Raw genomic sequence first — 23365 nt, 5'->3', positions numbered from 1 at the left:
ATGCTCACGTTTCAACATATCGGTTTCAATATTTCAGAAAAATAAAATAGAAAAAAATATTTGTTTCTTTTTCTGTCTTTCCATTCCTCTCCTTTTTTCTCGTTATTCGATTTCACCAATTTTTTGCGTCATATTTTTTTATGAAAATACCTCTAGACAGAGGATGAAGCCATTTAAAAATGCAAAAAGTTAATAAAATGCTACTTCAATGTCAAAACTATCCAACGATAAGTGTTAGATGGATAGATTCCGACCCAGAAAACAGTAATTCGTTCTCCTTCGTCAGAAACATCGCTAATGATGACAAAATAAGGAAAATGGGAATGACGAGTCGAAAGTAAACCCAAGATACACTTTCGACTCTCCTTTAGACAATAAACATTTCCAGTTGTGTTAATTCGCCATGTTCATTGCTACTTTCATTGTTTCAGAATTACATTTAATAAGAATAAAAATACACATTCTGAAATGGTGTGCTCGATTTTTTTTATATCAGTTAGGTCACTTACAGACCGACGTAATACTAAAAAACTGTACACACACATACACACATACATATACATACACATACACATGCACATACTTAAGCAGTATTCTTTGTTTTAGGCATATTTCATTAAATAACACAGAAGATTCATCTTCCGGCATAATTAAAGCTGAAAGGATATTAGAATATTTATAGAAGTGTTTATTATTATTACTATTATTATTATTATTATTATTATTATTATTATTATTATTATTATTATTATTATTACTATTATTACTATTATTATTATTACTATTATTACTATTATTATTATTATTATTATTATTATTATTATTATTATTATTATTATTATTATTATTATTAACAAATTATTAAAGTGAGTTTTATAAATGTGAAAACAAATTTAAGAATTCAGGTGATCGCTCATCTCGCTCTCAGTACAGGCCAATAAGTCTCCTATGCGTCATGAGTAAGTTGCTGGAATCTGTGTTAAATAGAGAAGTAGTCAACCGTCTCAGCAAAAATAACCTTCTTAGTAACACACAATATGGTTTCCGTTCTGCTAGATCTACAGTAGATGTGCTTACAGTTATATCTCATAGGATTAGCTTGCTCTTGACATATCAAAGGCCTTTGATAGAGTATGGCATAAAAGTTTACTTCACAAGATCTCCAGCTACGGTATAGCTGGAAATGTCTTCTCAATTATTAAATCATTTCTCTCTGATAGGCTCATAAGAATAGTGCTTGATGGGCAGAAATCAGAAGCTCTCAGTATTAATGCTAGAGTCCTTCAGGGGTCCATCCTGGGCTCAACTCTTTTCCTGATCTACATTAATGATCTTCCAAATCACATCCTTACATCATTCATAGACATTTATGCTGATGACACTACTATCTATGGTAGCACATCTAAGACTGTAAACGACCAAGTTCTTTCCAATTCTCTCTCCTCTGATCTTGATCACGTTGTACAATGGGGAAAGAGATGGCTTGTTACTTTTATGCATCTAAAACCAAGCTTTTATCTTTACATCATCAACGCTTTGATCCCCATTTGGCATCAATTGAAATGAATGGCTCTCGTCTTGGGGAGGCCTCATGTTTTGACAAGCTTCTGAGCTTGACCTTTACTCCTGATCTTAAATGGAACACATACATTAAATCCCTTGCAAAGGTCGCTGAAAAAATGGTGGGATCCTTCTATCGATCCAGTAGATATATCACTGCTGATGCAATTCTCTATCTATATAAGAGACAGGTACGTTGAGCACTGTTGCCAGCTTTGGGCAGGAGCTGCTAGAAAGGACTTATCCTGCCTTGATAGAGTTCAAAATAGACTTGGTAGCCCCGTAGAGGATGTCCTTTTCTCTTCCTTGCAACCTCTTTCTCACAGAAGAGATGTTGCGAGTTTGTCTCTGCTTCATCGTTATTGTCATGGCAAGTGCTCGGCTGAGCTCCAATCTATGGTCGCTCTCGCCAAACTTTCACAAGAAATACCCGTCTAGCAGAAAACACTATCACTAATTTCCCCCACTCTTTATCTGTATTCAAACGTCTTAATTCCTTACATCACGCTTTGTCTTTTACTATGGAGATAGACGTTCCCCGGCGTGTTGATTGAAAGGTCCAGAGGAGATTTTCTTACACACACACACACACACACACACACACACACACACACACACACACACACATATATATATATATATATATATATATATATAAACCTACCTTTACAGGTCTTTATAATGGTGTTCTTTTATAGCTAAAACTACCAAGTTGACGTTAATTTATACGTTGGTACATAGAGCCTTGATTATTTGTTCCCCCTGCCGGCTAGATACTGAAATTACTAAAATTAAAGAAATCCTGGTCGTAATACGCTACCCAGAATTCTTAATTGATAAATGTATTAAATACAAAATCAACCAATTTAATAAAGATAAAACCTTTGGCCCTTCAAAGTGTCCTGTATATCTTAAGTTGCCATGGGTTGGAGAAAAATGTGTCCTTCTCATTAACCAACTTAAACAGGCTATCAATAATTCTTTTCCGTCTGTTCTACCTCGTGTGATTTTTAATACGAAACCTGCATTTTCTTCTTTCAAAAAGGACGGTTTGACTCCCACTAAACTAAGTAATATTATATATAAATTTCAATGCCAGTGTGATGTTATCTACGAACCAGCGTTCACTTTGAAACAAGAATTGGACAACATGTACCTTCAGGTTTTCGTAATAAAAATAAAAATAAAATTCTCAACCCTACGCACAAGAATTTAGATTCTGCAATTGGACAACATTTATTGGGTAATCCAGAATATGGGTTGGCATATAAGGACGACTTCTTTTCGATTCTATTTCGAGGCCGATCGAGTAATCTGAAAGCTCTCGAATCTGTCTCCATTGTGCGCTTCAAGCCCTCTCTGCACGCAGAAGAGGTTTGTAAATACGTTAGACCTTTTGGGTAATTTGTAGAGGGATACTATAGTTAGATATGTATATTCATACACGTATATGTATAAATTTCCTACTCCCTCTCTTGTGAAAATTTTTATGTAAGATATACAAATGCTCTCCCTTTTTTCTTTCTCGTTCCCATATATTATTACTCGTGTTATTGTACGAGTTTTCCTCCTTTAATAAACACACACACACACACACACACACACACACACACACACACACATGCAATAATTTTCTGGAAATTTCTTTTCTTCTTCTTCTTCTTCTTCTTTTTCTTCTTCTTCTTTTTGACTTTGACTTTGACTTTGACTTTGACATATAGTTGTTTGAGGTCCAGGTTTTGGATCTGTTCAACGTTCCAAGGGAAGAATTTCCTACACAACTTTAGTGGCATGCGTGGCACAGAAACCCAGGAATTTGCACTTCCATTAAGAAGGATGGACAATATAAACTCGGCAGCAATCTCTAATGGGCATCAAGTCTGCTTTTGAATGCGTTTACCGTTTGTGCTTGTACAACTGCATCTGGGAGATCATTCCATGTGTTGACAACCCTCTGTGAGAAGGTCCCTTTGCGAACATTTAGACTACAGTGGGTTTTTTTTACGATTTTGAGGCTGTTCCCCCTGGTTACGCTGTTTTTGGCGAACTGAAAAGACGGCTTTCTTGTATCATAGATCCCATGGATGTACTTGTAGAGATCAATCATTTCACCACGATTTCTCCGATGCTCAAGAGTTATTATTAATATTTTTAGTAGTAGTAGTAGTAGTAGTAGTAGTAGTAGTAGCAGCAGTAGCAAGGCGATTTAAAGAGAAACGTTTAAAATCCAAAATGATAACTTCCGTTTAATTATTTTTCAGTTATGTTTACACACGCAAGTATTTACGCATAGCAAAAAAACAAAAGAAAAGAAAAAAATTGGAATAATTTCTTTAAAATAGTAAGGTCTGCATATAACATATTGATTGACAAAGTTTTTCTGCTAATAATTAATTGCATACGTTTATTATTTAAAAAAAATTAATGTGCTGTTGATATTGCTGACGATCGTCATGTAATAACACACGCGCGCGAGTGAGCGCACACGTGCGTGCGCACACACATACACACACAGATAGATAGATAGATAGATAGATAGATAGATAGATAGGGTAACATCCTAAACTAATGAACGGATCATTATAAATTTTGGAATATATATTTTAGAAAACACAGTGAGTAAAATAGACACATTTTTTTTATTTAAAAATTCTCATAAAATTATGAACCGATTAAAATTGGAATATATATTCTCGGTAATTCGGTTAGTAACATGGATGCATTATTATTATATTTACACACATACACACACGCACATAATATAGAATCGCAATTAGCTAGCTAGGTTGGGAGAGTGATGATACTCTGACTTCAGCAGGATGGGTAATTACTGAGAAAATTATATCTTCACAAACGAACACTATCCCGTCCCCCAAAAAGAGTTAATCCTTGGGGGATAGTATGATTGCAATATATTATATAGTACACTGTCCTCTGCTCCCAATGAAAAGGTAATCTTTGGAGTATGACATCGTGAGGAACGAATATATAATATACGATTCCTCTTCAAAGACAAGGTACTGCTTGTGGAAAATATATCAATGAAAATATACTACACTACTTCGCCTCCGCTGCATTACGGGGAATGTGAAGCCTGTGCGGAGTCATCTTTCCACCAAAAAAGCAGGTGACCATGCTTAGGAGGATGGTAGCATGACAATGAAACAGATACTACAATACCCCATTCAAATAGTGAAGGTAATAGTTTGAGGAAACATTCTATAACAGGAGAATCTAAGCCCTATGAGTAACAGAAAAATACTCCACTATATAGATCCTGAAAAAAAAGAAAGTAGTCACTGGAAATATGGTGTCATGACAACATAACAAATACTCATTACTGCATCTCTCAAAAGAGAGTGCAATTCCTGGAAGGATTAATTCGTCCCCTTAAAATATGAGGGGATAATTCTTGGGAGGACGGATGCTACAGTACCCAACAGCATTAACAAATATTACAATAGCAAATTAAATCATTTTTGGTTTTCGTACCTGACTAGAAAAAAGGTTTCCAACGAAATTATTGTATATGAACATATTTATTTGCAGATCCATATATAATAAAATATAAAAGATTATTCCCGTTCGGAAAAAAAGTTATAGCTTTGCAAACTCACATATAATTTCAATATGATCAGACTAATAGCCAATATCTGCTGTAGGTTTTGCGAATATTATCAGTCGCTTTGATCCCTTGTCATAAAATCTTATATTATTTCTTAAGAGCGTCACATTACGCAATAAGACATACTTACCGGCGGTAGCATGATTTTCACTCACTAGATATTTTCTTATCTTGCTCTCTTCAACGAAACCGTGACGTATTCTAGATAAGTATCAGTTCTAACAACAACACCGTCCGTGTTTTCATTTTACTCATATAGTTTTTCATTACTACTTTCGTCAAATACGCTTAAAACACCGATTCCTCCCTCAACTAATTTCGATTATTTTTGATTGGCTGCTCCCATACGTTTAACACATTTAGAGAATAATGGAATAAGCTAATTCCGAACGATTAAAAGATCAATCCCGAAATAAACAAACTTTCGTCGTCCAGCAACATAAAATCAGATAGTTTGAGTCTTAGACAAACGCCTTTGTGTCATAACACCTACATTACGTGTACATTTTTTTCTTTTTTGTCGTACATACTTATCCGATTTCATTTCTTTACAAACTTTCCTTGCGCTGTGTGAGTAAAATTAGGAACAAACAATAGGAAGAGGATGGGTTTCTGCGGCACCTCTGGAAGGGAGAGACTCCCCAGCTCCTTAACAAGTTACTCAAACAATTCAGTTTCAACACATTGAGTGCTGAACAGTTCGCTAGAATCACTTTATGTTATATACGAAAAGTCGCAGTATCCGGTTAGAAGGACACAGTTTCCTGTAAAGACAACAACGCATCAAAGTCCGGAAAGTAAAGAAAGACGAAGAAGGAAAACCCACTCCTCACAAATTCGTTAGTTCGTTAAAGAAACATCCTGTCCTGTGGGACATGGGCATACAAACTGATAAACTCATCCAAGCAAGAAGACAGGTGAAGAAAGAAAAGTCCTGTCAAATCGTAGACTTTGCTGTTCCAGCTGACCACAGAGTGAATATCAACGAAAAGGAGAAACGGAGCAAATACACAGAGCTAACCAGAGAGCTGAAAGGGATATGGAAGATGAAGAAAATCAAAATAATACCTACAATAGTAGGAGCACTAGGAACAATTCTGAAAAACTTTGAAAAAAGAATGGGAGAAATTGGAATCAAAGGAATGCCTGGAAAATACAACGAAAATTAATAATGAAAACAGCTGAAACATTTAAAAAACAAAACAAAAAAAACTTGAATGTAGAAACTAATACACAGAAGCAACAAGCGCAGGCCAGACAAACTGCTGCAAAGGCAAAACATGAAACACTATATGGAACCAAGAACACTGAAGCCGCATAAGTATGTTCTCCCCATCCTCCCATTGCCCCCCTCCCCCCCCAAAAAAGAGTGAGATCAAATAAGAAAGTAGAATCAAGGAGGAAGGAAAGATCGATGAACTGGCCAGGCCTCCACCGGATGCGAAAAGACTTGGAACCTTGGGGAGGCTTATTGCCACTCAAATTCCAGTGAAGGCCAATAGCCGCTGCCAACGAGAAATCAATAGCAAGCAGCTGTTGCGATAATGCAAATTTATTTGCAAATATATCGAAAGAGGTGGAGAGTACTGGAAACCTGGGGAGGCTTGTTGTCACTCAGCTTCCAGGGAACACCACAGGCTGTTTTCAAGGAGAGATATTTGATCACCTATGTGAAAGCTCCTTGTGATACAACAACAACAACAACAACAACAACAACAACAATAATAATAATAATAATAATAATAATAACAATAACAACAACAACAACAACAACAACAACAACAACAACAACGATGCGAACAGGTAAAATAAAATACATGTTGAAATAATAAAATATTAACATACTTCGAAGATAAACAAAATAATAGTGAACATATATACTGGATCATAAGAAACTGAATCAAATAATAAAGTAAGAATAGTATAAAAATCAATAAGCAACATAATAATTAGGATAATAATAATAATGTTAATAATTAATTTACTATAATATATAAAATAATATTATTTATTATAATCAGGATAATAATTAAATAAAATATATATTATTATAAGTACAAAGTTAAACATAATTATAAGATATGACATAATACAATAATATAACAAGACGAATAAAAAATAGAATAAAATAAATAGAATAGTGACTTAAAAGATCTATTTGGAAAATAGATAAATCTCGAAATTAATTTTTTTTATTTAAAATTTAAGAATTAATTTTTTTAAATTTAAATTGAATAATTAAAATTAAAAAAAATAATATTGCCCGATCGTAGAATACGCTTAAATATGATAGTTTAATCCATGCAGATTTCGTATTTATAAGGTAAATACTCTACTGATTATTATATTGTACCCAATATAGATAGTACTGATTTCAAAGTAAAAAATAAATAAATAAATGCCGTCGATGCTACCAGCTGGAATCAAAACCAAAACATTCAGCTTTAGTCGTGACCATCTAAGCTATCGACTTCAAGCTAAAAATGTATATGTATGCATGTTCAGAAGTTAACCGATTTACTCCTGCCAAAGACAACTTTTTTCTATTTTGACTCCTTAGCAGATATTTTTAGAAATAAAAAAACAAAACTGAAAGTGTTCTCAATGTCCAAATACATCATATATCAAATTTCAAATCTGTAAACCAAATATTTTCTATTTTCCAATTTTCATTACGGACTCTATTTCTGTATAAGCAGCATCACCTTAAAAGGTCACTAGTTACTTGTAACTGGCTAAGCAAAACATGTCCATGCATGAGTAGCGACAGATAAATTCTTATGTAAAATCAAACCCCGCAGCTAACATCACGTGGACTTAATTCATTGAATATTCTTCCACTCGACATCATGGCGAAGAAAAAGAGAAAAATATATATGGATTGACAAAGGAGTATATCCTGAAATATATTTCTTAAAAAATAAACACGCGTTTATTTTATAAAAGAAATTCGCGTTGCAGTTATTTGGCTTCAAACGTGTTCAATGCGTATCTTATTTTATAACAGAATTAGACAGCATGTTCCTTCAAGTTTCCGAAATAAAAATAAAAATAAAAACAAAATTATCCTCAACCCCACAAACAATAATTTGGATTCCGCGATTGGAAATCATCTATTGGATAACCCAAAATGTGGACAGGCTTATAAGGACGACTTTTTTTCAATCTTATTTCGAGGCCGATCGAGCAGTCATTTGAAAACTCTCGAATCGGTCTCTATTGCACGCCTTAAACCCTCTCTCTGTAGGCAGAAACAGTTTGTGAACACCCTGAACCTTTTTGGCGAACTGTAGAGATATTTTAGATGCCCCCCCTTTTTCCTCAATTTTTTCTCTCCCCGTATATTTATATGCGGATTATCACCTCCCATTCGTGATAGTTTTTTTTCATACTCATTATATATATATATATATATATATATATATATATATATATATATATATATATATATATATATATAATGAGTATGAAAAAAAACTATCACGAATGGGAGGTGATAATATATATATATATATATATATATATAGAGAGAGAGAGAGAGAGAGAGAGAGAGAGAAAGAGAGAGAGAGAGAGAGAGATACACCCGTTAATACATTTTATTTTATCATTTTCCCCACCTTTTTGTAGATATATTTTATTATAATTGTAAATTGATCCTTCCCATGTTCATTATTAATTTTAATTTCAACCCCATATTTTCTTTTTTTCGTTCGAAAATGCCATCGTTTGCCCCTGATGAGGATGGCAAAAGACGTCTAGGGTTTAAAAGAATTCTTTTTTCTGCTATTTGTAAATTATGTACCACAAATAAACTCTTTTAATATATATGTATATATATATATATATATATATATATATATATATATATATATATATATATATATTAAAAGAGTTTATTTGTGGTATATATATATATATATATATATATATATATATATATATATATATATATATATACATGAGAGAGAGAGAGAGAGAGAGAGAGAGAATATTGAAATAAATTGAAATAACTATACTCAAATAAGTAATAACGAATACAGACTTGCTTTAATCAACAATTGTTTTGATAAAACTGTTTTTCATACTCATATTTTGGCAATAGGTCCTTTATATTACGGAATAAAACTGCGTTCATTATGACGGTTTCGTTAGCTGTAAAAGAAAAAGAAATGATATAATTAATGTCTTAGTATATTCAAATGCCACGATATATTTTATTACAAAAGTCATCGTTGCAGAACTCATCTAATAATGTGTGTTACCTAGGTAAAAGTGAAAAATTAGGACGTGCAGCATAATGATGTCATCGTTGTGTGATGTTATTTACTACGCTCCATTAAATTGTTATAATGGATGACGTCATCATGTAATGACGTCATCCCCTCTTCACAGTAATCGCCACCTGTTTTAGTGGGTGACTACCCAGCAGATTAACAAACACAAAAGCAACTAAGATAAAAAGTACACAGAATTTTAATAGTAGATAACGACAATGCCGGTTAGCCTTGCTATATATATATATATATATATATATATATATATATATATATATATATATATATATATATATTTACCAGTGGTGAAAAAACCGGACTAGAGTGCTCAATGTGTAGCCAGAGCAATATATAGGAAATTTATTACTGTGAGTCCAGAATGAGTTTACATATTTTTTCAGCTAGAGGAAGATCCTCAAAGAGAGGAAATATCCAACTGGCATCGTCAGAATTCAGTCCATCTATGAATTCTGACGATGCTAGTTGGATATTTCCTCTCCTTGAGGATCTTCCTCTAGCTGAAACAATATGTAAACTCATTCTGGACTCACAGTAATAAATTTCCTATATATATATATATATATATATATATATATATATATATATATATATATATATATATATATATATATATATATGATATTTCGAAAAGTATACCGGGCAACCTTATTCGTTGTTGCGTTGATTGTGTGTGGGTTGCTGTGGTCCAAATCTCAAACAAGCCGTTCCAACGCACCGTTCCGAATATCATCTCCAGGATTATTTTGCTATCTTTGCTATTTTGATAACTACACTATTGATCCCGAGGGCCATTGCACACTTAACTCAATGCTCAAATTCTATTACTCACGGGGATAATTACAATGGAATGGTATATCCACCCAAGTTCGGATATACTTTGTCAACACCAAGAAAGCATTTGGACCACAGCAACCAACACACAATCAACGCAACAACGAATAAGGCTGCCCGGTATACTTTTCGAAATATCAGTAAGGAGCAGTACGTTTTCGCTATATGGGAATATCACTTTCTTCCATGGGCCTATTTTCTGCCAACCTGGATTTATAACCCCGAACGACATTGGACTCCTTCTGATAATGGATTACTCAGTTTGTATCAACTTCTCTTTTCGTATAATTTTCTCCATATAATTATCCACAACCACTCAAAAAACTATTTTCAATAATTGTGCTGAAAAGCAAAATAGCGTCCATTCGCAGCTGAACATTTTGCTAACTGCATTTCATTTCCTCTGATGAGCCATTGTTGAAAATTCATGGATTAAGAAAAGTAAAATAACTCCTTCTATATATTCCTTTTGTCAAGCAATAAATTCTTAAATCGAATATATGTCTCTATATGTTGTTTTTACAGAATTTAAAATTTAACCACGAAACTTTATATATATATATATATATATATAAAGCTTAACGTCTGTGTGTGTGTCTGTTCACGAATAGGCTTATATGGTGGACTATTATAGAAAACTGATAGCATATAATGATAGAAGATGTATCGAGACACAGGAATGGGTATGTTTGATCTCGGAGAATGGTGGTTCATTAAAAATGTGGGGTCTGCGTACGCGCCTGATCCACAAAGTATGGAAATAAAAAATTTAAATATAAAAAAAAATGTTTACAAGTGTTTTTGATACAGATGTTCATAATAATACTTTGATAAGTATGTTTTAACTTAAATAGGGATGGTATGATAAAATTGTGGAGTCTGCGTTCGCACCTGGCCTCCATAGAATGGAAATAGGCACAAACTTTAATAAAGACTTTTCATATCTATCTGCGTAAGTATACTTTGATAATTATGTTTCAGTTTTTGCGCCTGATCTCCATAGAATGTAAATATATCACAAAGTTTAACAAGTTTCTTTTAATATAGATCGACAGAATATTGTGATAAGTGTTTCAGTGTGAACAGGTATGGTATAATAAATTATGGAGTTTATCTGTTTTATTTTGCTTTGGTATTGATACCTCCAAATTCGAAGCTATCTCTTTACAAACCCCCCTTTTCATCATCTATCATACTTTTCATAACCTATCATAATCAGAGTCAATTTTCTGTAGGCTGTTTTTGAACCCAGTCAACGACGGGAACTTTTGCTAGTATATATATATATATATATATATATATATATATATATATATATATATATATATATATATATAAAGAAAAAGTGAGAAGATAAATGTTTGTTTTTATGTGTATAAGTTGTCAATGATTGATCACGTGGCAATGCACCTGACCTTGGTAGAGGCCATCTTGGACGACTATAGCGTCTTTGGGTATAGTTCAAATCCACACTAACAATTAATATGAATTCGGCCAAATTTATGTTGTTTTAAAAGAAGAAAAAGAAGGGTATAAACGAGCATACATATAAAAGATTGTACTTTCTGGTGTCACTTGGATGCTTCTGATTTGAGGATCTCCATCTATCTAGATTTTAGCTGTTTTATTTATAGCAGTTTTTAACTTCGCGTCGGCTTACTAATTCCGCATGTACGTGTCACTTTTTGGAGCTTGAAACGTTTTTTATTGGTTGGAAAATATTTTGAGTTCACGTTTCTGTGCAAACTTCATTAGTTTTGTGAGTGAGGAGGAAAACGAAACCCAATGAAGCAGAGAAAGAAAGAGTGTAAGCAATTATATCCATGTGCTTTTTAGCGTTCGTCGGAATAGCTTCTTAGTCTCACTACAGTCGTCGAACTTCTTCCTCATGACGTAATATCGTCACATGTAACTGGAACTATAGTTTATAAATTCTAATGGAATGTTCCATTCCCCTGCTTAATAAAAAAAACATATATAGTAAATAACATATTTTTACTATCTATACATCGCTACGTCATAACAAAGAACTACATTCTTATTTCCCATGTTTTCAATGAATATGTGCTATAAATAAAGATATAAAGGAAAAATATATAAACTTACCTCCGAAATTATCTTTTAAAGCACCTGAAGGAACACAAACCTTTGAGCCGCTATCTTGGACCCATTTTGGTTGATTTGGTTCTCGGCTCGGAAAGGTGATATTGCCGAAAACATTCACTCGTGCTAATTCTAGTACTGGAAGAAAAGATTATCTTACAAAAGTTTGGAACTAAAACTAACTTTCGAAAACAGTAGATTCATGCAAACGGGTAAGAAAATAGTACTGTGTTCAATTTATTAAAATTAACCGTTACCAATGAAAAACACTATTAAAATTAACTGCCACCAACGAAAAACACTATTAAAATTAACTGTGCACAATCCCTAATATATATTGGGCACAATATAATAAATAGATTTTCTCTATAATAATAAATAAAAAAGTTGCATTAATTAAAAATTTACATTTAAGCGTATTTTACGACTGGGTCACGTCGGGGGACACTACTCTATATTGGGTACAATATAACAATCAATTTGGTCTATAATATTAATAAATACGAAATCTGCATAAGTTAAAATATCATATTTAAACATATTTTACGACCGGGCAACGCCGGAGGGCCTGTTAGTATTCTGTAGTTACAGACTACATGGATAAGTAGTAAAATTCCACGGTTATATGAATCTCTCTCTCTCTCTCTCTCTCTCTCTCTCTCTCTCTCTCTCTCTCTCTCTCTCTCTGCGACCCCTCAAAGGTGAGGATGGTGGTTGTGTTCTGGATTTTGGTGTGTGTGTGGAGGTGGCCGATAAGACTGATGCTGGCCTTGAACTGCTTTTCACAGTGTGAGCAATTAGGTTCTATTTCCATTTCAATAGAGGGTTAGCTCGTAGGCGTTCTCTCTCCCTCCTCTTTTTCTTCTCGAGGTCCGCACTTCGGTTGGCCTCGAACGTAACTGTGTCTTCGGCAATGGTTTGCTTCTAGGCTTGCCTGTCCTTGGCCTGGGTCTCCCATGTGCCCGTATTGATGCAACACTTCTTCAAGTTGGCTTTTAAAAGATCCTTGTATTGTTTCTTTTGGCCTCCTCGGCTGCGTTTTCTTTCTTTTTAGCTGCCCAGTTGTTTCGGCAGCCGAGAATCCGACATCCTGACGACGTGACCCGAACACCTCAGCTGCTTCCTAAGGCCGATGGTTTCGACGCGTGGAGTGTTGGGCTCTTGGAGGATACTGCGGTTGGTACGATAGTCCTGCCAAGAGCTGTCCAGAATGTTCCATAGACAGCGTTGGTGAAACTTTTTGATGTATCGGCGATATATCATCCAGGTCTCTGAAGCATAGAGAAGCGTCAGGAGCACGACAGTTTTGTATACAGCCATTTTGGTGTCTGTTCGAATGTTTCTGTCTTGAAACACACGGGTTTGAATAAAGGCCATAGGCCGCTCCAACACATTTTAGGCGGTATTGGACTTCATCTTGGATGTCAGCGTTGGACGACAGGTGCCTTCCAAAGTATGGGAAGTGGTCCCCGTTCTTCTGTCGCCGATGGTGAAGGAGGGGGGCTGTAGCGCCGACTCTGTCCCCACGCTTTGGTTACTACATAATCTACGTCTTTGATGGGTTAATGGCAAGGCCGAGCCGGGTATAGGCGCGCTTGGAGACATTCAAAATCTGCTACAGGTGTTTTTCTAAAATGGATGCCACGCATATGTTATCGGCATAATGGAATTCCATCATGTGACTGAGGTTTTGTTTTTTGACCCTCAGCGAAAGAGAATGCAATAAATATAAACATTTAGCCTAGAAAAAGAAATATTCACACTTACCGAGATTCTTTGTTGAGATTATCGTAGTTTCGTTAAGCTTCTGGGAGGCAACTTTTCCAAAATTATTCATTTGTTTTATAACTGCGGCTGCAGTTATTTTATTCTGAATTGGAAAGAAAATATTCAATCTGTTGTTTTGTTAATTATTGCCGAAGAATCTATTGTACATGATTAATCGAACACAAGTTGCTATTCTGTTTCTATAGATTTTGCAGTATAATATTTAATTTTGCTCTTCTAGAAATTGAAAAACTTCTTTAATGGAAATTGCTCCGGACAAAGCATGAAGTCAATTGATGTAAGGAGCTAAAAATTACCATTTCAAGGTTAAACACTAGTCAACGATAAATATTATATGGATAGATTCCAAACTAGAAAACAGCAATTCTTCCCCATTTGTCAGAAGCATTGCTCATCGGAATGTGAGCAGTAAAAGACAAAATAAGAAAAGCGATAGTTACGAGGTTGTCAAAAGTAAACCCAACATCTACTTTCTATCTCTTCATAATTGTTACCTAGGATTTTTTCGGGGCTTACTTCGCCTGATTGTTTTGATTAAAAAATGGATCTGTATATAGAAGCATAGTTCTCAATTATTAGTAACGAATCTCTTGCTCCCCTTTAATGATCACAAACGTTGATCACATAGCTTGTTTATCAGTTACAAACTTGCAACTGATCAATACCAATGAGTAATTTAGACGAAACAGTTTGATATTGAATGACCCGAAACTGATGATGTAGCTCGTTGTATTATTACATTGTATTTTACAAACTGTGGAAGCAGAATAGCTGATTAATACTTTTCTCAACTGTATTAGTGCGCATATGAGCACACTAGATACGTTAGGATTGAACTCAACCTTGCTAATTTCACTATGCGACTATATCGATTTGACTAAACACGCCCAACTCTGAAAAGAAGGAAAGAACGATAATGTTGGATCATGTCGAAGATCAGAAGTCAGTTGTGTTGAGGGAATTAGTTTATTGCAATGTAACAGAAACTTCGTAACAAAAATATGTTGTAAGAACATTCTGTGCCAACTCTGATTCTAAGAAAAAAGTGTTGTAAAAAGATGAACGAAACCAAATTGTTATTGAGCAATGAAGAAATGTTATTAAAAGATGACATTAATAAAGAAATGTCATTAAAAGATGACATTAATAAAGAAATGTCATTAAAACATGACATTAATAAAGAAATGTCATTAAAAGATGACATTAATAAAGAAACATCATTAAAAGATGACATTAATAAAGAAATGTCATTAAAAGATGACATTAATAAAGAAACATCATTAAAAGATGGCATTAATAAAGAAATGTCATTAAAAGATGACATTAATAAAGAAACATCATTAAAAGATGGCATTAATAAAGAAATGTCATTAAAAGATGACATTAATAAAGAAATGTCATTAAAACATGACATTAATAAAGAAATGTCATTAAAAGATGACATTAATAAAGAAATGTCATTAAAAGATGACATTAATAAAGAAACATCATTAAAAGATGGCATTAATAAAGAAATGTCATTAAAAGATGACATTAATAAAGAAATGTCATTAAAAGATGGCATTAATAAAGAAATGTCATTAAAAGATGACATTAATAAAGAAATGTACTTAAAAGTTGACATTAATAAAGAAATGTCATTAAAAGTTGACATTAAAGGGTGGCCTTCACTCAACTGTCGCGTTGTGACTACGGCACAATTTTAGAAATTGTTACGTACCTTTTTTTCTAAATTTTCCCACGCCGATTTTGTGTCTTCTGTAAGAAGGTTACTGATGACGCCAACCAAATTCTGTGAAATAGTCAGACATCTCTTATAAGAATACGGAAAGCTAAGTATAAAGTGTTGGGTTATGTCTGTACCAATGAAAAACTTTTTAGAAGACATTTTTTGTGTATTTATTTTTATTTTCTCATCTCTCTATTCAAAGATTCTCTTCCCTCCTCTCCCGCAACTTTTTTTTCCATCTCTCGCACTCAATCTGATTGAACTCATTTGGTTAGATAAGAGAATATGAACACCGAGAGTGACAAAAGAAATCGACTTTTCCAATAAGTTTGCGAAATATCGAATTATTGAACGATCCGGCCTATCATATTAAAGTTCGAATCATCATTTTCATTGCTGAGGTGCAGATTTCAAATAATTAAAATTAAGCGTAAATCGGATTTTCCAAGTGTACTGACTCATATCGTATGATTGACATATTATGACCTTTGAGGTCAGTTATGATCCTCTATACGATATTAGTGGTTTAACCATGTGATATAGAAAAGATCTGAAGTTGAATAGTTAGTTGCTGAAAGACATTTTACTCAAGATACATGTATTGCTCTGGGATCCTGATGCATAATCTCCTTCTTTCTCTCCCTCCTCACTCGCTCATAAATATGGAGCTGAGACTCCATGAGTCAGAGTGGGGACCATCTAACCATAACCCATTCTTCGTAAAGCATAGATAAAATCAATAGAGTAAAGATAAATATAATGTGGTTAAAGATTGAATCGTTTTCGTCATCTTTCTTCAAAAAAACATGTCCTTGCTACTCGTCCCGAAACAAGGAATATCTTCAATCCAACGAGAAAGAAATGCCTATAACTTCGTTATACCGATTAAGAGATACTTTTTTTTACATAGGCGTCACCACTTATCAAGGCCGATAGGCCACTCAATGATAAGGGTTAAAGAGTGTAGTCAAAAGGACAATATAGTAATCGATAGTAATGGAAGTTCGGTAAATTTGTTAACTTAAGTGGAACGGCTCATCAGAAACTTGTTCACGTTGAACTTGAAGACAACCATATTATAGACAGCTGGAAAGCAGGAAAACGGAAGACAATTCCACAGGCGTGCAGTTCTAAGAAAGAAGCTTTGATCATGGAATCTATGTTTAGGTTTAGGTACAGATAAAGAGTGGGGAAAATTATTGATAATGTTTTCAGCTAGTCTAGTGTTTCTTGTGAAAGTTTGGCGAGGGGGACCATAGATTGAAGCTCAGTTGAACACTTTCCATGAAAATAACGATAAAGCAGAGACAAACTCGCAACATCTCTTCTGTGAGATAGAGGTTGCAGCGAAGAGAAAACACCAGTTGATTTTTGTCGCTATTCAAAATACAGTAACACTTAGATAAAAGATTTTATTCGACGTATATCTTAAATAAAGAAAGTGAATGGGAAGGAGAAAAGTGAGAGAGGGAATTGGGAAGGTATACCATCACAAACGGGTAAATTTTGCATGCCTCCCTCACTAATGTCATTGCACTTACATATCTAACCCCCCTTCTCTCTCTCTCTCTCTCTCTATATATATATATATATATATATATATATATATATATAATATAAAGCTGAACGTCTGTGTGTGTCTGGTCACTATATGGTTGATTATTATAGAAAACTGATCACATATAATGATAGAAGATGTATCGAGACACAGGAATGGGTATGTTTGATCTGGCATAATGATGATTCATTAAAATAAAGGTCTGTGTACGCGCCTGGTCCACAAGTATGGAAATAAAAAAAATTTAAAATAAAAAAAAAAACGTTTAACTTCATTTCCTCCAATGATATGAGCCATTGTTGAAAATCCATGGATTAAGGAAAGTAAAATAACCCCTTCTATATATTCCTTTTGTCAAGCAATAAATTCTTAAATCGAATATATGTCTCTATATGTTGTTTTTTCAGAATTTAAAATTTAACCACGAAACTTATATATATATATATATATATATATATATATATATATATATATATATATATAATATAAAGCTTAACGTCTGTGTGTATGTGTGTCTGTTCACGAATAGGCTTATATGGTTGACTATTATAGAAAACTGATAACATATAATGATAGAAGATGTATCGAGACACAGGAATGGGTATGTTTGATCTGGCAGAATGGTGGTTCATTAAAATTGTGGGGTCTGCGTAGTATGGAAATAAAAAATTTAAATATAAAAAAAAACGTTTGCAAGTGTTTTTGATATAGATGTACATAATAATATTTTGATAAGTATGTTTTAACTTAAATAGAGATGGTATAATAAAATTGTGGGGTCTTCGTTCTCGCATGGCCTCCATAGAATGGAAATAGGCACAAACTTTAATAAAGACTTTTCATCTATCTGCGTAAGTATACTTTGATAATTATGTTTCAGTTTGAAGAAATATGGTATGATAAAATTATGGGGCGTTCGTTCGCGCCTGACCCCCAGAGAATGGAAATATGTCACAAAGTTTAACAAGGTTTTTTGATATAGATCCACAGAATATTTTGATAAGTGTTTCAGTGTGAAGAGGTATGGTATAATAAATTATGGGGTTTATCTATTTTATTTTGACTTTCATCATATTTTGCTTTAGTTTTGATACCCCCAAATTCGAAGCTATCTCTTTACAACCCTTCCTTATATATATATATATATATATATATATATATATATATATATATATATATATATATATATATAGACAAAAAGTTATTGCGGTTTTTAACTTTTAATTTTTAATTATGTCTCGTCTCAAATAAAATTGTATTGATCGAAATAATCACCATCAGAATCAACACACTTTTTACAACGCAAAACAAGTGTATTTATACCAGTAATGTAAAAAAATCTTGCGTTCTGGTGGCGATGAAATTGCTGAAGGCGTTTTTGATATCGCATTTCTTACGCAGAAAGTTGTCGAGATGCTGGTGAGTAGTAGTCAGTATGTGAGAGGTCTTAGGAGTATGGTGGATGAGGCAGAGTTTCGTAGTCCAATTCGTTCAACTTCTGCAGGGTCGATTTAGCAACGGACAGTTGGGCAATGTCGCGAAGGAGAATTGGGCCTTCTTTGCTTACTAATGCTGAGTGTTGTTGTCGAAGTTTCTGGTGCATTTCATCTATTTGTTGACAGTACTTCTCCGCCTTAATGGTTTCGCCTGCATTCAAAATACTGTAACCACGAAACAGTCAGCAAGACCTTCTTTTGGCGTAACTCTGACTTCGGAAAGTGTCGCGGCACTTCGTCAGCGTCTAACTACTGAGCTGAGCGTCGCCAGTTATCGTAAAGAACCCACCTTTCATCGCAAGTTACATCCCGGTTGCAAAACGGGTCGTTATTGTTGCATAAAAGAAAGGTAGATTACACTTCATAACGGCGTTTTTTTTTTTTTTTTTTGGTTGTCGTTCAATTCGTGAGGCACCCATTTATCAAGTTCTTTGTCTTTCCAATCTCTCTCAAGTTGATGGAAATCGTCGTATACGTAACGTCTAATTCAGAAGCAAGTTTTCCAACAGTTGTGCGTGGATTGGCTTTGACTAAAGCTCTTAATGGATCGTTGGCTCTTAATGGATCGTAAATGGGTGATTACTACCCTCATCATTTTTAGTACTCGCATCGCCGCTACGAAATTTCTTAAACCACCACTGTGTTGTGCGTTCAGTAGTGGTTCCTATGCCAAACGCTTCATTGACCTGGCAAGCTGTTTCAGCAGTTTTTAGACCTAGCTTGAATTGAAATAAGACAATTGTGCGAATTTGCTTTTTCCCCCATTTTAACGATTGTAATTAAAACGATTACATAGAGCGAAAAACGCACTTAAAAAGACAAATGACACATAATGTAAGGTATTATAACACAAACTTATTTGAAAATACATCAATTGAAATCAAAGTTTAAAATTCTGCAAAAACCTTTTCGTGAACCTAATATACTCCATATACCTACTATACCCTAATATACTCTAATACACCTAAACCTAATACACACACACACACACACACACACACACACACACACACACACACACACACACACACACACACACACACACACACACATGTGTGTTTAGGCAGCATATTTTCATTTAGGCAAATGTTATTAAATAATATGTTTCCGTTTAATATTGATGGACAGGGCATAATCACGCATGTCTTCCATTTTGTTATTTCATTTCGTTATCCGAAAATCATCTTTCTAACTTCATCAAGTTAAATTTTCTTACTATTAAGATATCCGAAATCCGAATCAGTCAGTCTGCAATATTGGAAATTGACAGATAACATTTTGATTTAGAATATCGTATGGTGCCTGCTCTGGCTTCGACTATTTAAACAGCGACTTAATTTCCTGTGTTGTGAATTTTCTTTAGATAGCTGATTATTCAGGGAATATTAATGTAATAAAAATTGAATATTTTACGAAGTTGTAACACGAAGTTTTGTTTTACTTTTTTTTTTTCTTTTTTCACCCTTAAGAACTCGAATTGCCCATCCAAATTTTTTGTTTTTATTTTGAAAATAATAGATTAACATAGAGAACTATTTGTGGCATAGCAAAAAAAAAGGGGGGGGGATCTAAGTCTACCACTTGATAGTGGGAATTAACTTCTGATGGAATTAAACGAAGAGTACAGAAAATCGTGTGAGACTGACTGTGATCCGGACTCGATTGAGAAATCACTCGAGACGGCTACTGTGAGGATGAATTCTAGAGAGAAAGAAATAATTATAATATTTTATTTGATCTCCTAAATAATAATGCAACACTGCATACGAAGCATTGTTTGGCATCTAGGGTAATATATATATATATATATATATATATATATATATATATATATTTGAAAACAGTAAATGGATGTGTTGGCAGAAAATGCAAAATATTCATATTTGGTTGATTTGTGTCTTGCGTTTATTATGTTCAAAATAATAAGTTCAATAGCTTAACCTTTTGAAATATTTGAGGCTTGTTCTATTGAGCTAACCCAAACTCTGAAATTTTCACGCAGGTAGCCATAGTTTCAAAGCGTCATCCACATAGCATAGTTGTTGCGGCTAAGAAATAAAGAATACAACATCGATTCTTACCCTAACATCTTTTTTGGAGATTTCTTTCGATCTGTTTACGATGCTGAAAGCAATATCCAAGGCTTCAATGGTTTCGGCGATGTCTTCTGCGCTCAACGAGTATTTGGTTGCATTTGCAAGGCTTTTAACGGAAGCTTCGAAACTCACTTTGTTTCCAATTTCAATCTGACGAAGCTTGAGAAAAGAAATAAAAAATAAAAAAGGTAAATATTACCTTACGCGACAACAGAATCGCGACCACTCTAATTTGTTTTTAGGGGTATTCGAGGTGGCTGACAACGAATCTGATAATCAAGCCCGTCGCAAATTTACCGTTTGCATTGAACTCCTGAACCTTTGAACTATTTTGCGCCATTTCACCACCTTCAGTAGTGTTTTTCTTACACGATACATTCGCGTGTTCAGTGTCTTATCAAATCGTGCAGGAATCTTTAAGCGGCCATTTGAAATAAGAAAGTTTTTTTTTTAAAAGTGGTTCATTTTTTTCTTGCGTAGTTTTTAATGCATTTTAATTGATCTGAAAAATAAAGTTTACAAAAACATAAGCATAAAATATTTTTATGTTTTTCGTTCATTTTTCTTTTTTTTTGGGGGGGGGGGGAGATTCAATTATCGCTAAATGTTCTGATATGCTGTAAAACATTGATAAACTATACGTCTTACCGATGATTTCGCATCCTGAATAGATGTCTTGACACATTCGACATTTGGTAATTCCCTGCTGACCGTTCCTTTGAGCAAAATAAATAAAAATAGAGAAAATATTTTAAAATTATTATTTCTGCTAAATGAAGGAGACAGCATATACAGTGTAACCCGGATATAAGAGACCCCGAATATAAGAAAACGGATACAAGAGATATTTTCTCGGCTTCCAAATTAGAGCCTGTGTTAATGTACAGTGTAATCCGGCTATATGAGACCTGAATATAAGAAAAACGGATATAAAATGTATTTTCTCTGGTCCTAAATTGGAGACTGTGTCAATGTAAAGTGTAACCCGGACATAAGAGACTTGAATATAATAAAAACGGATACAAGAGATATTTTCTCTGGTCCTAAATTAGAGCCTGTGATAATGTACAATGTAAAACGGATATAAGTGTAACCCGGATATAAGAGAGCTGTAGAGACCGGAGAAAAAGTCTCTTATATCCAGGTTATATATATATATATATATATATATATATATATATATATATATATATATCAACAGAGCGTTCGTTCGTTTATGTATGTCGAAACTTAATTAGATTTTTTTTTATTCTCCATTTTGCGTGTTTTAGTATGAACTGCTAGAGCAGAAAAGTTAAAAACATCATTTGGCAAATAATAAAGTTACGTTGGAGAGTAACTGATTCAAAGTTACTAAGTCGGGAATGGCTTATCAGATCTTTAGATAACTTAGAGAAGGCGCATTTAATTAATCTTCTGGTGAAACGTTAAGTTAACTAACAAGTGACCGTGTATCATTAGTAGAATTTGGATATTTATAATGTTGTATAAGGCATTATAAAGTTGCGATCAATCCACCGAAGTTAAAGAGACGTTGAGCCTGGCCAGAGCTAAGTTGGGTGATCATTTAGTAAGAACAGGTTCTGCATGTGCTCTGAAGCCTGGAATGGAATGTTTCCTGGCTATTCTTGCTTAAGACATGCTGCACAAAATAATGCAGCGCCCCGCGGCCCGAAGAATTAAGAGGCTCTCGGACAGTTGTAACTGTTTGCTACTTTGGTATGAAAATAAGGAAATATGAGGAGTAGGGAGAATGGTGAAGTTGATATAGATATGAAATAGAAAAGAAGAGAAAGAATAAGGATGGGAAAGCCGAAGAAGAGGCGCCGGTCCACTTTGAAAGAATTCTAACATTTTCACAAGAAAACACGAACTCATATCAACTATGAAATTAATAAGAAAAATTCATATTCTTAATTCAATTGGATATGTTTTTTAAAAAATAATTTATAATTGAAATTGATTTAAAATATTGATTAATGGTAACTTTCAGAATCCAGTCATAACGAATAAATAAGTCAGCATAAACAAATATATCCAAGTATCAATGATGGAATTATGGTAATTTCGTGAAATTCCAACAGTTTGAAGGGTTAATTTGATTCAACCTTTCCTGCTATGTATTTTTTAAAAAATTAAATGCATTAATTTCAAATAGTGCGTAATTTATCTGATGAGATTTTAAATATTACAAGTTGTTCAATTTATATTCTGTTTAATCTTGTACTTTTTTTATTCATATTTACTGCCAATGCCTACTAGACACTCTCATCTCTGTACATGA

At 33.8% G+C, this 23365-nt stretch overlaps 1 protein-coding gene across 1 annotated transcript in view; it reads right to left on the bottom strand.

The window, feature by feature from the left end:
* The window catches only part of LOC145247215 (adhesion G protein-coupled receptor B3-like), a 73032-nt gene that overhangs the window by 14059 nt on the left and 35608 nt on the right, over positions 1-23365 (bottom strand). Inside the window, exons 3-8 of the mRNA XM_080108844.1 lie at positions 21730-21797; positions 21067-21240; positions 15923-15994; positions 14182-14284; positions 12418-12552; positions 9271-9337 (exon numbers count right to left, since the gene is read on the bottom strand). Of these exons, the coding sequence (XP_079964970.1) occupies positions 9271-9337; positions 12418-12552; positions 14182-14284; positions 15923-15994; positions 21067-21240; positions 21730-21797 (619 nt within the window). The remainder of the gene's footprint in view (positions 1-9270; positions 9338-12417; positions 12553-14181; positions 14285-15922; positions 15995-21066; positions 21241-21729; positions 21798-23365) is intronic.

The sequence above is a fragment of the Euprymna scolopes genome, chromosome 25, assembly GCF_053919585.1.
Source record: "Euprymna scolopes isolate OS-2025 chromosome 25, ASM5391958v1, whole genome shotgun sequence".
NCBI classification, from domain to species: Eukaryota; Metazoa; Mollusca; class Cephalopoda; order Sepiida; family Sepiolidae; genus Euprymna; species Euprymna scolopes.
Note: the sequence above shows the minus strand (reverse complement) of the source record. Positions and strands in the feature narration are given on the sequence as shown.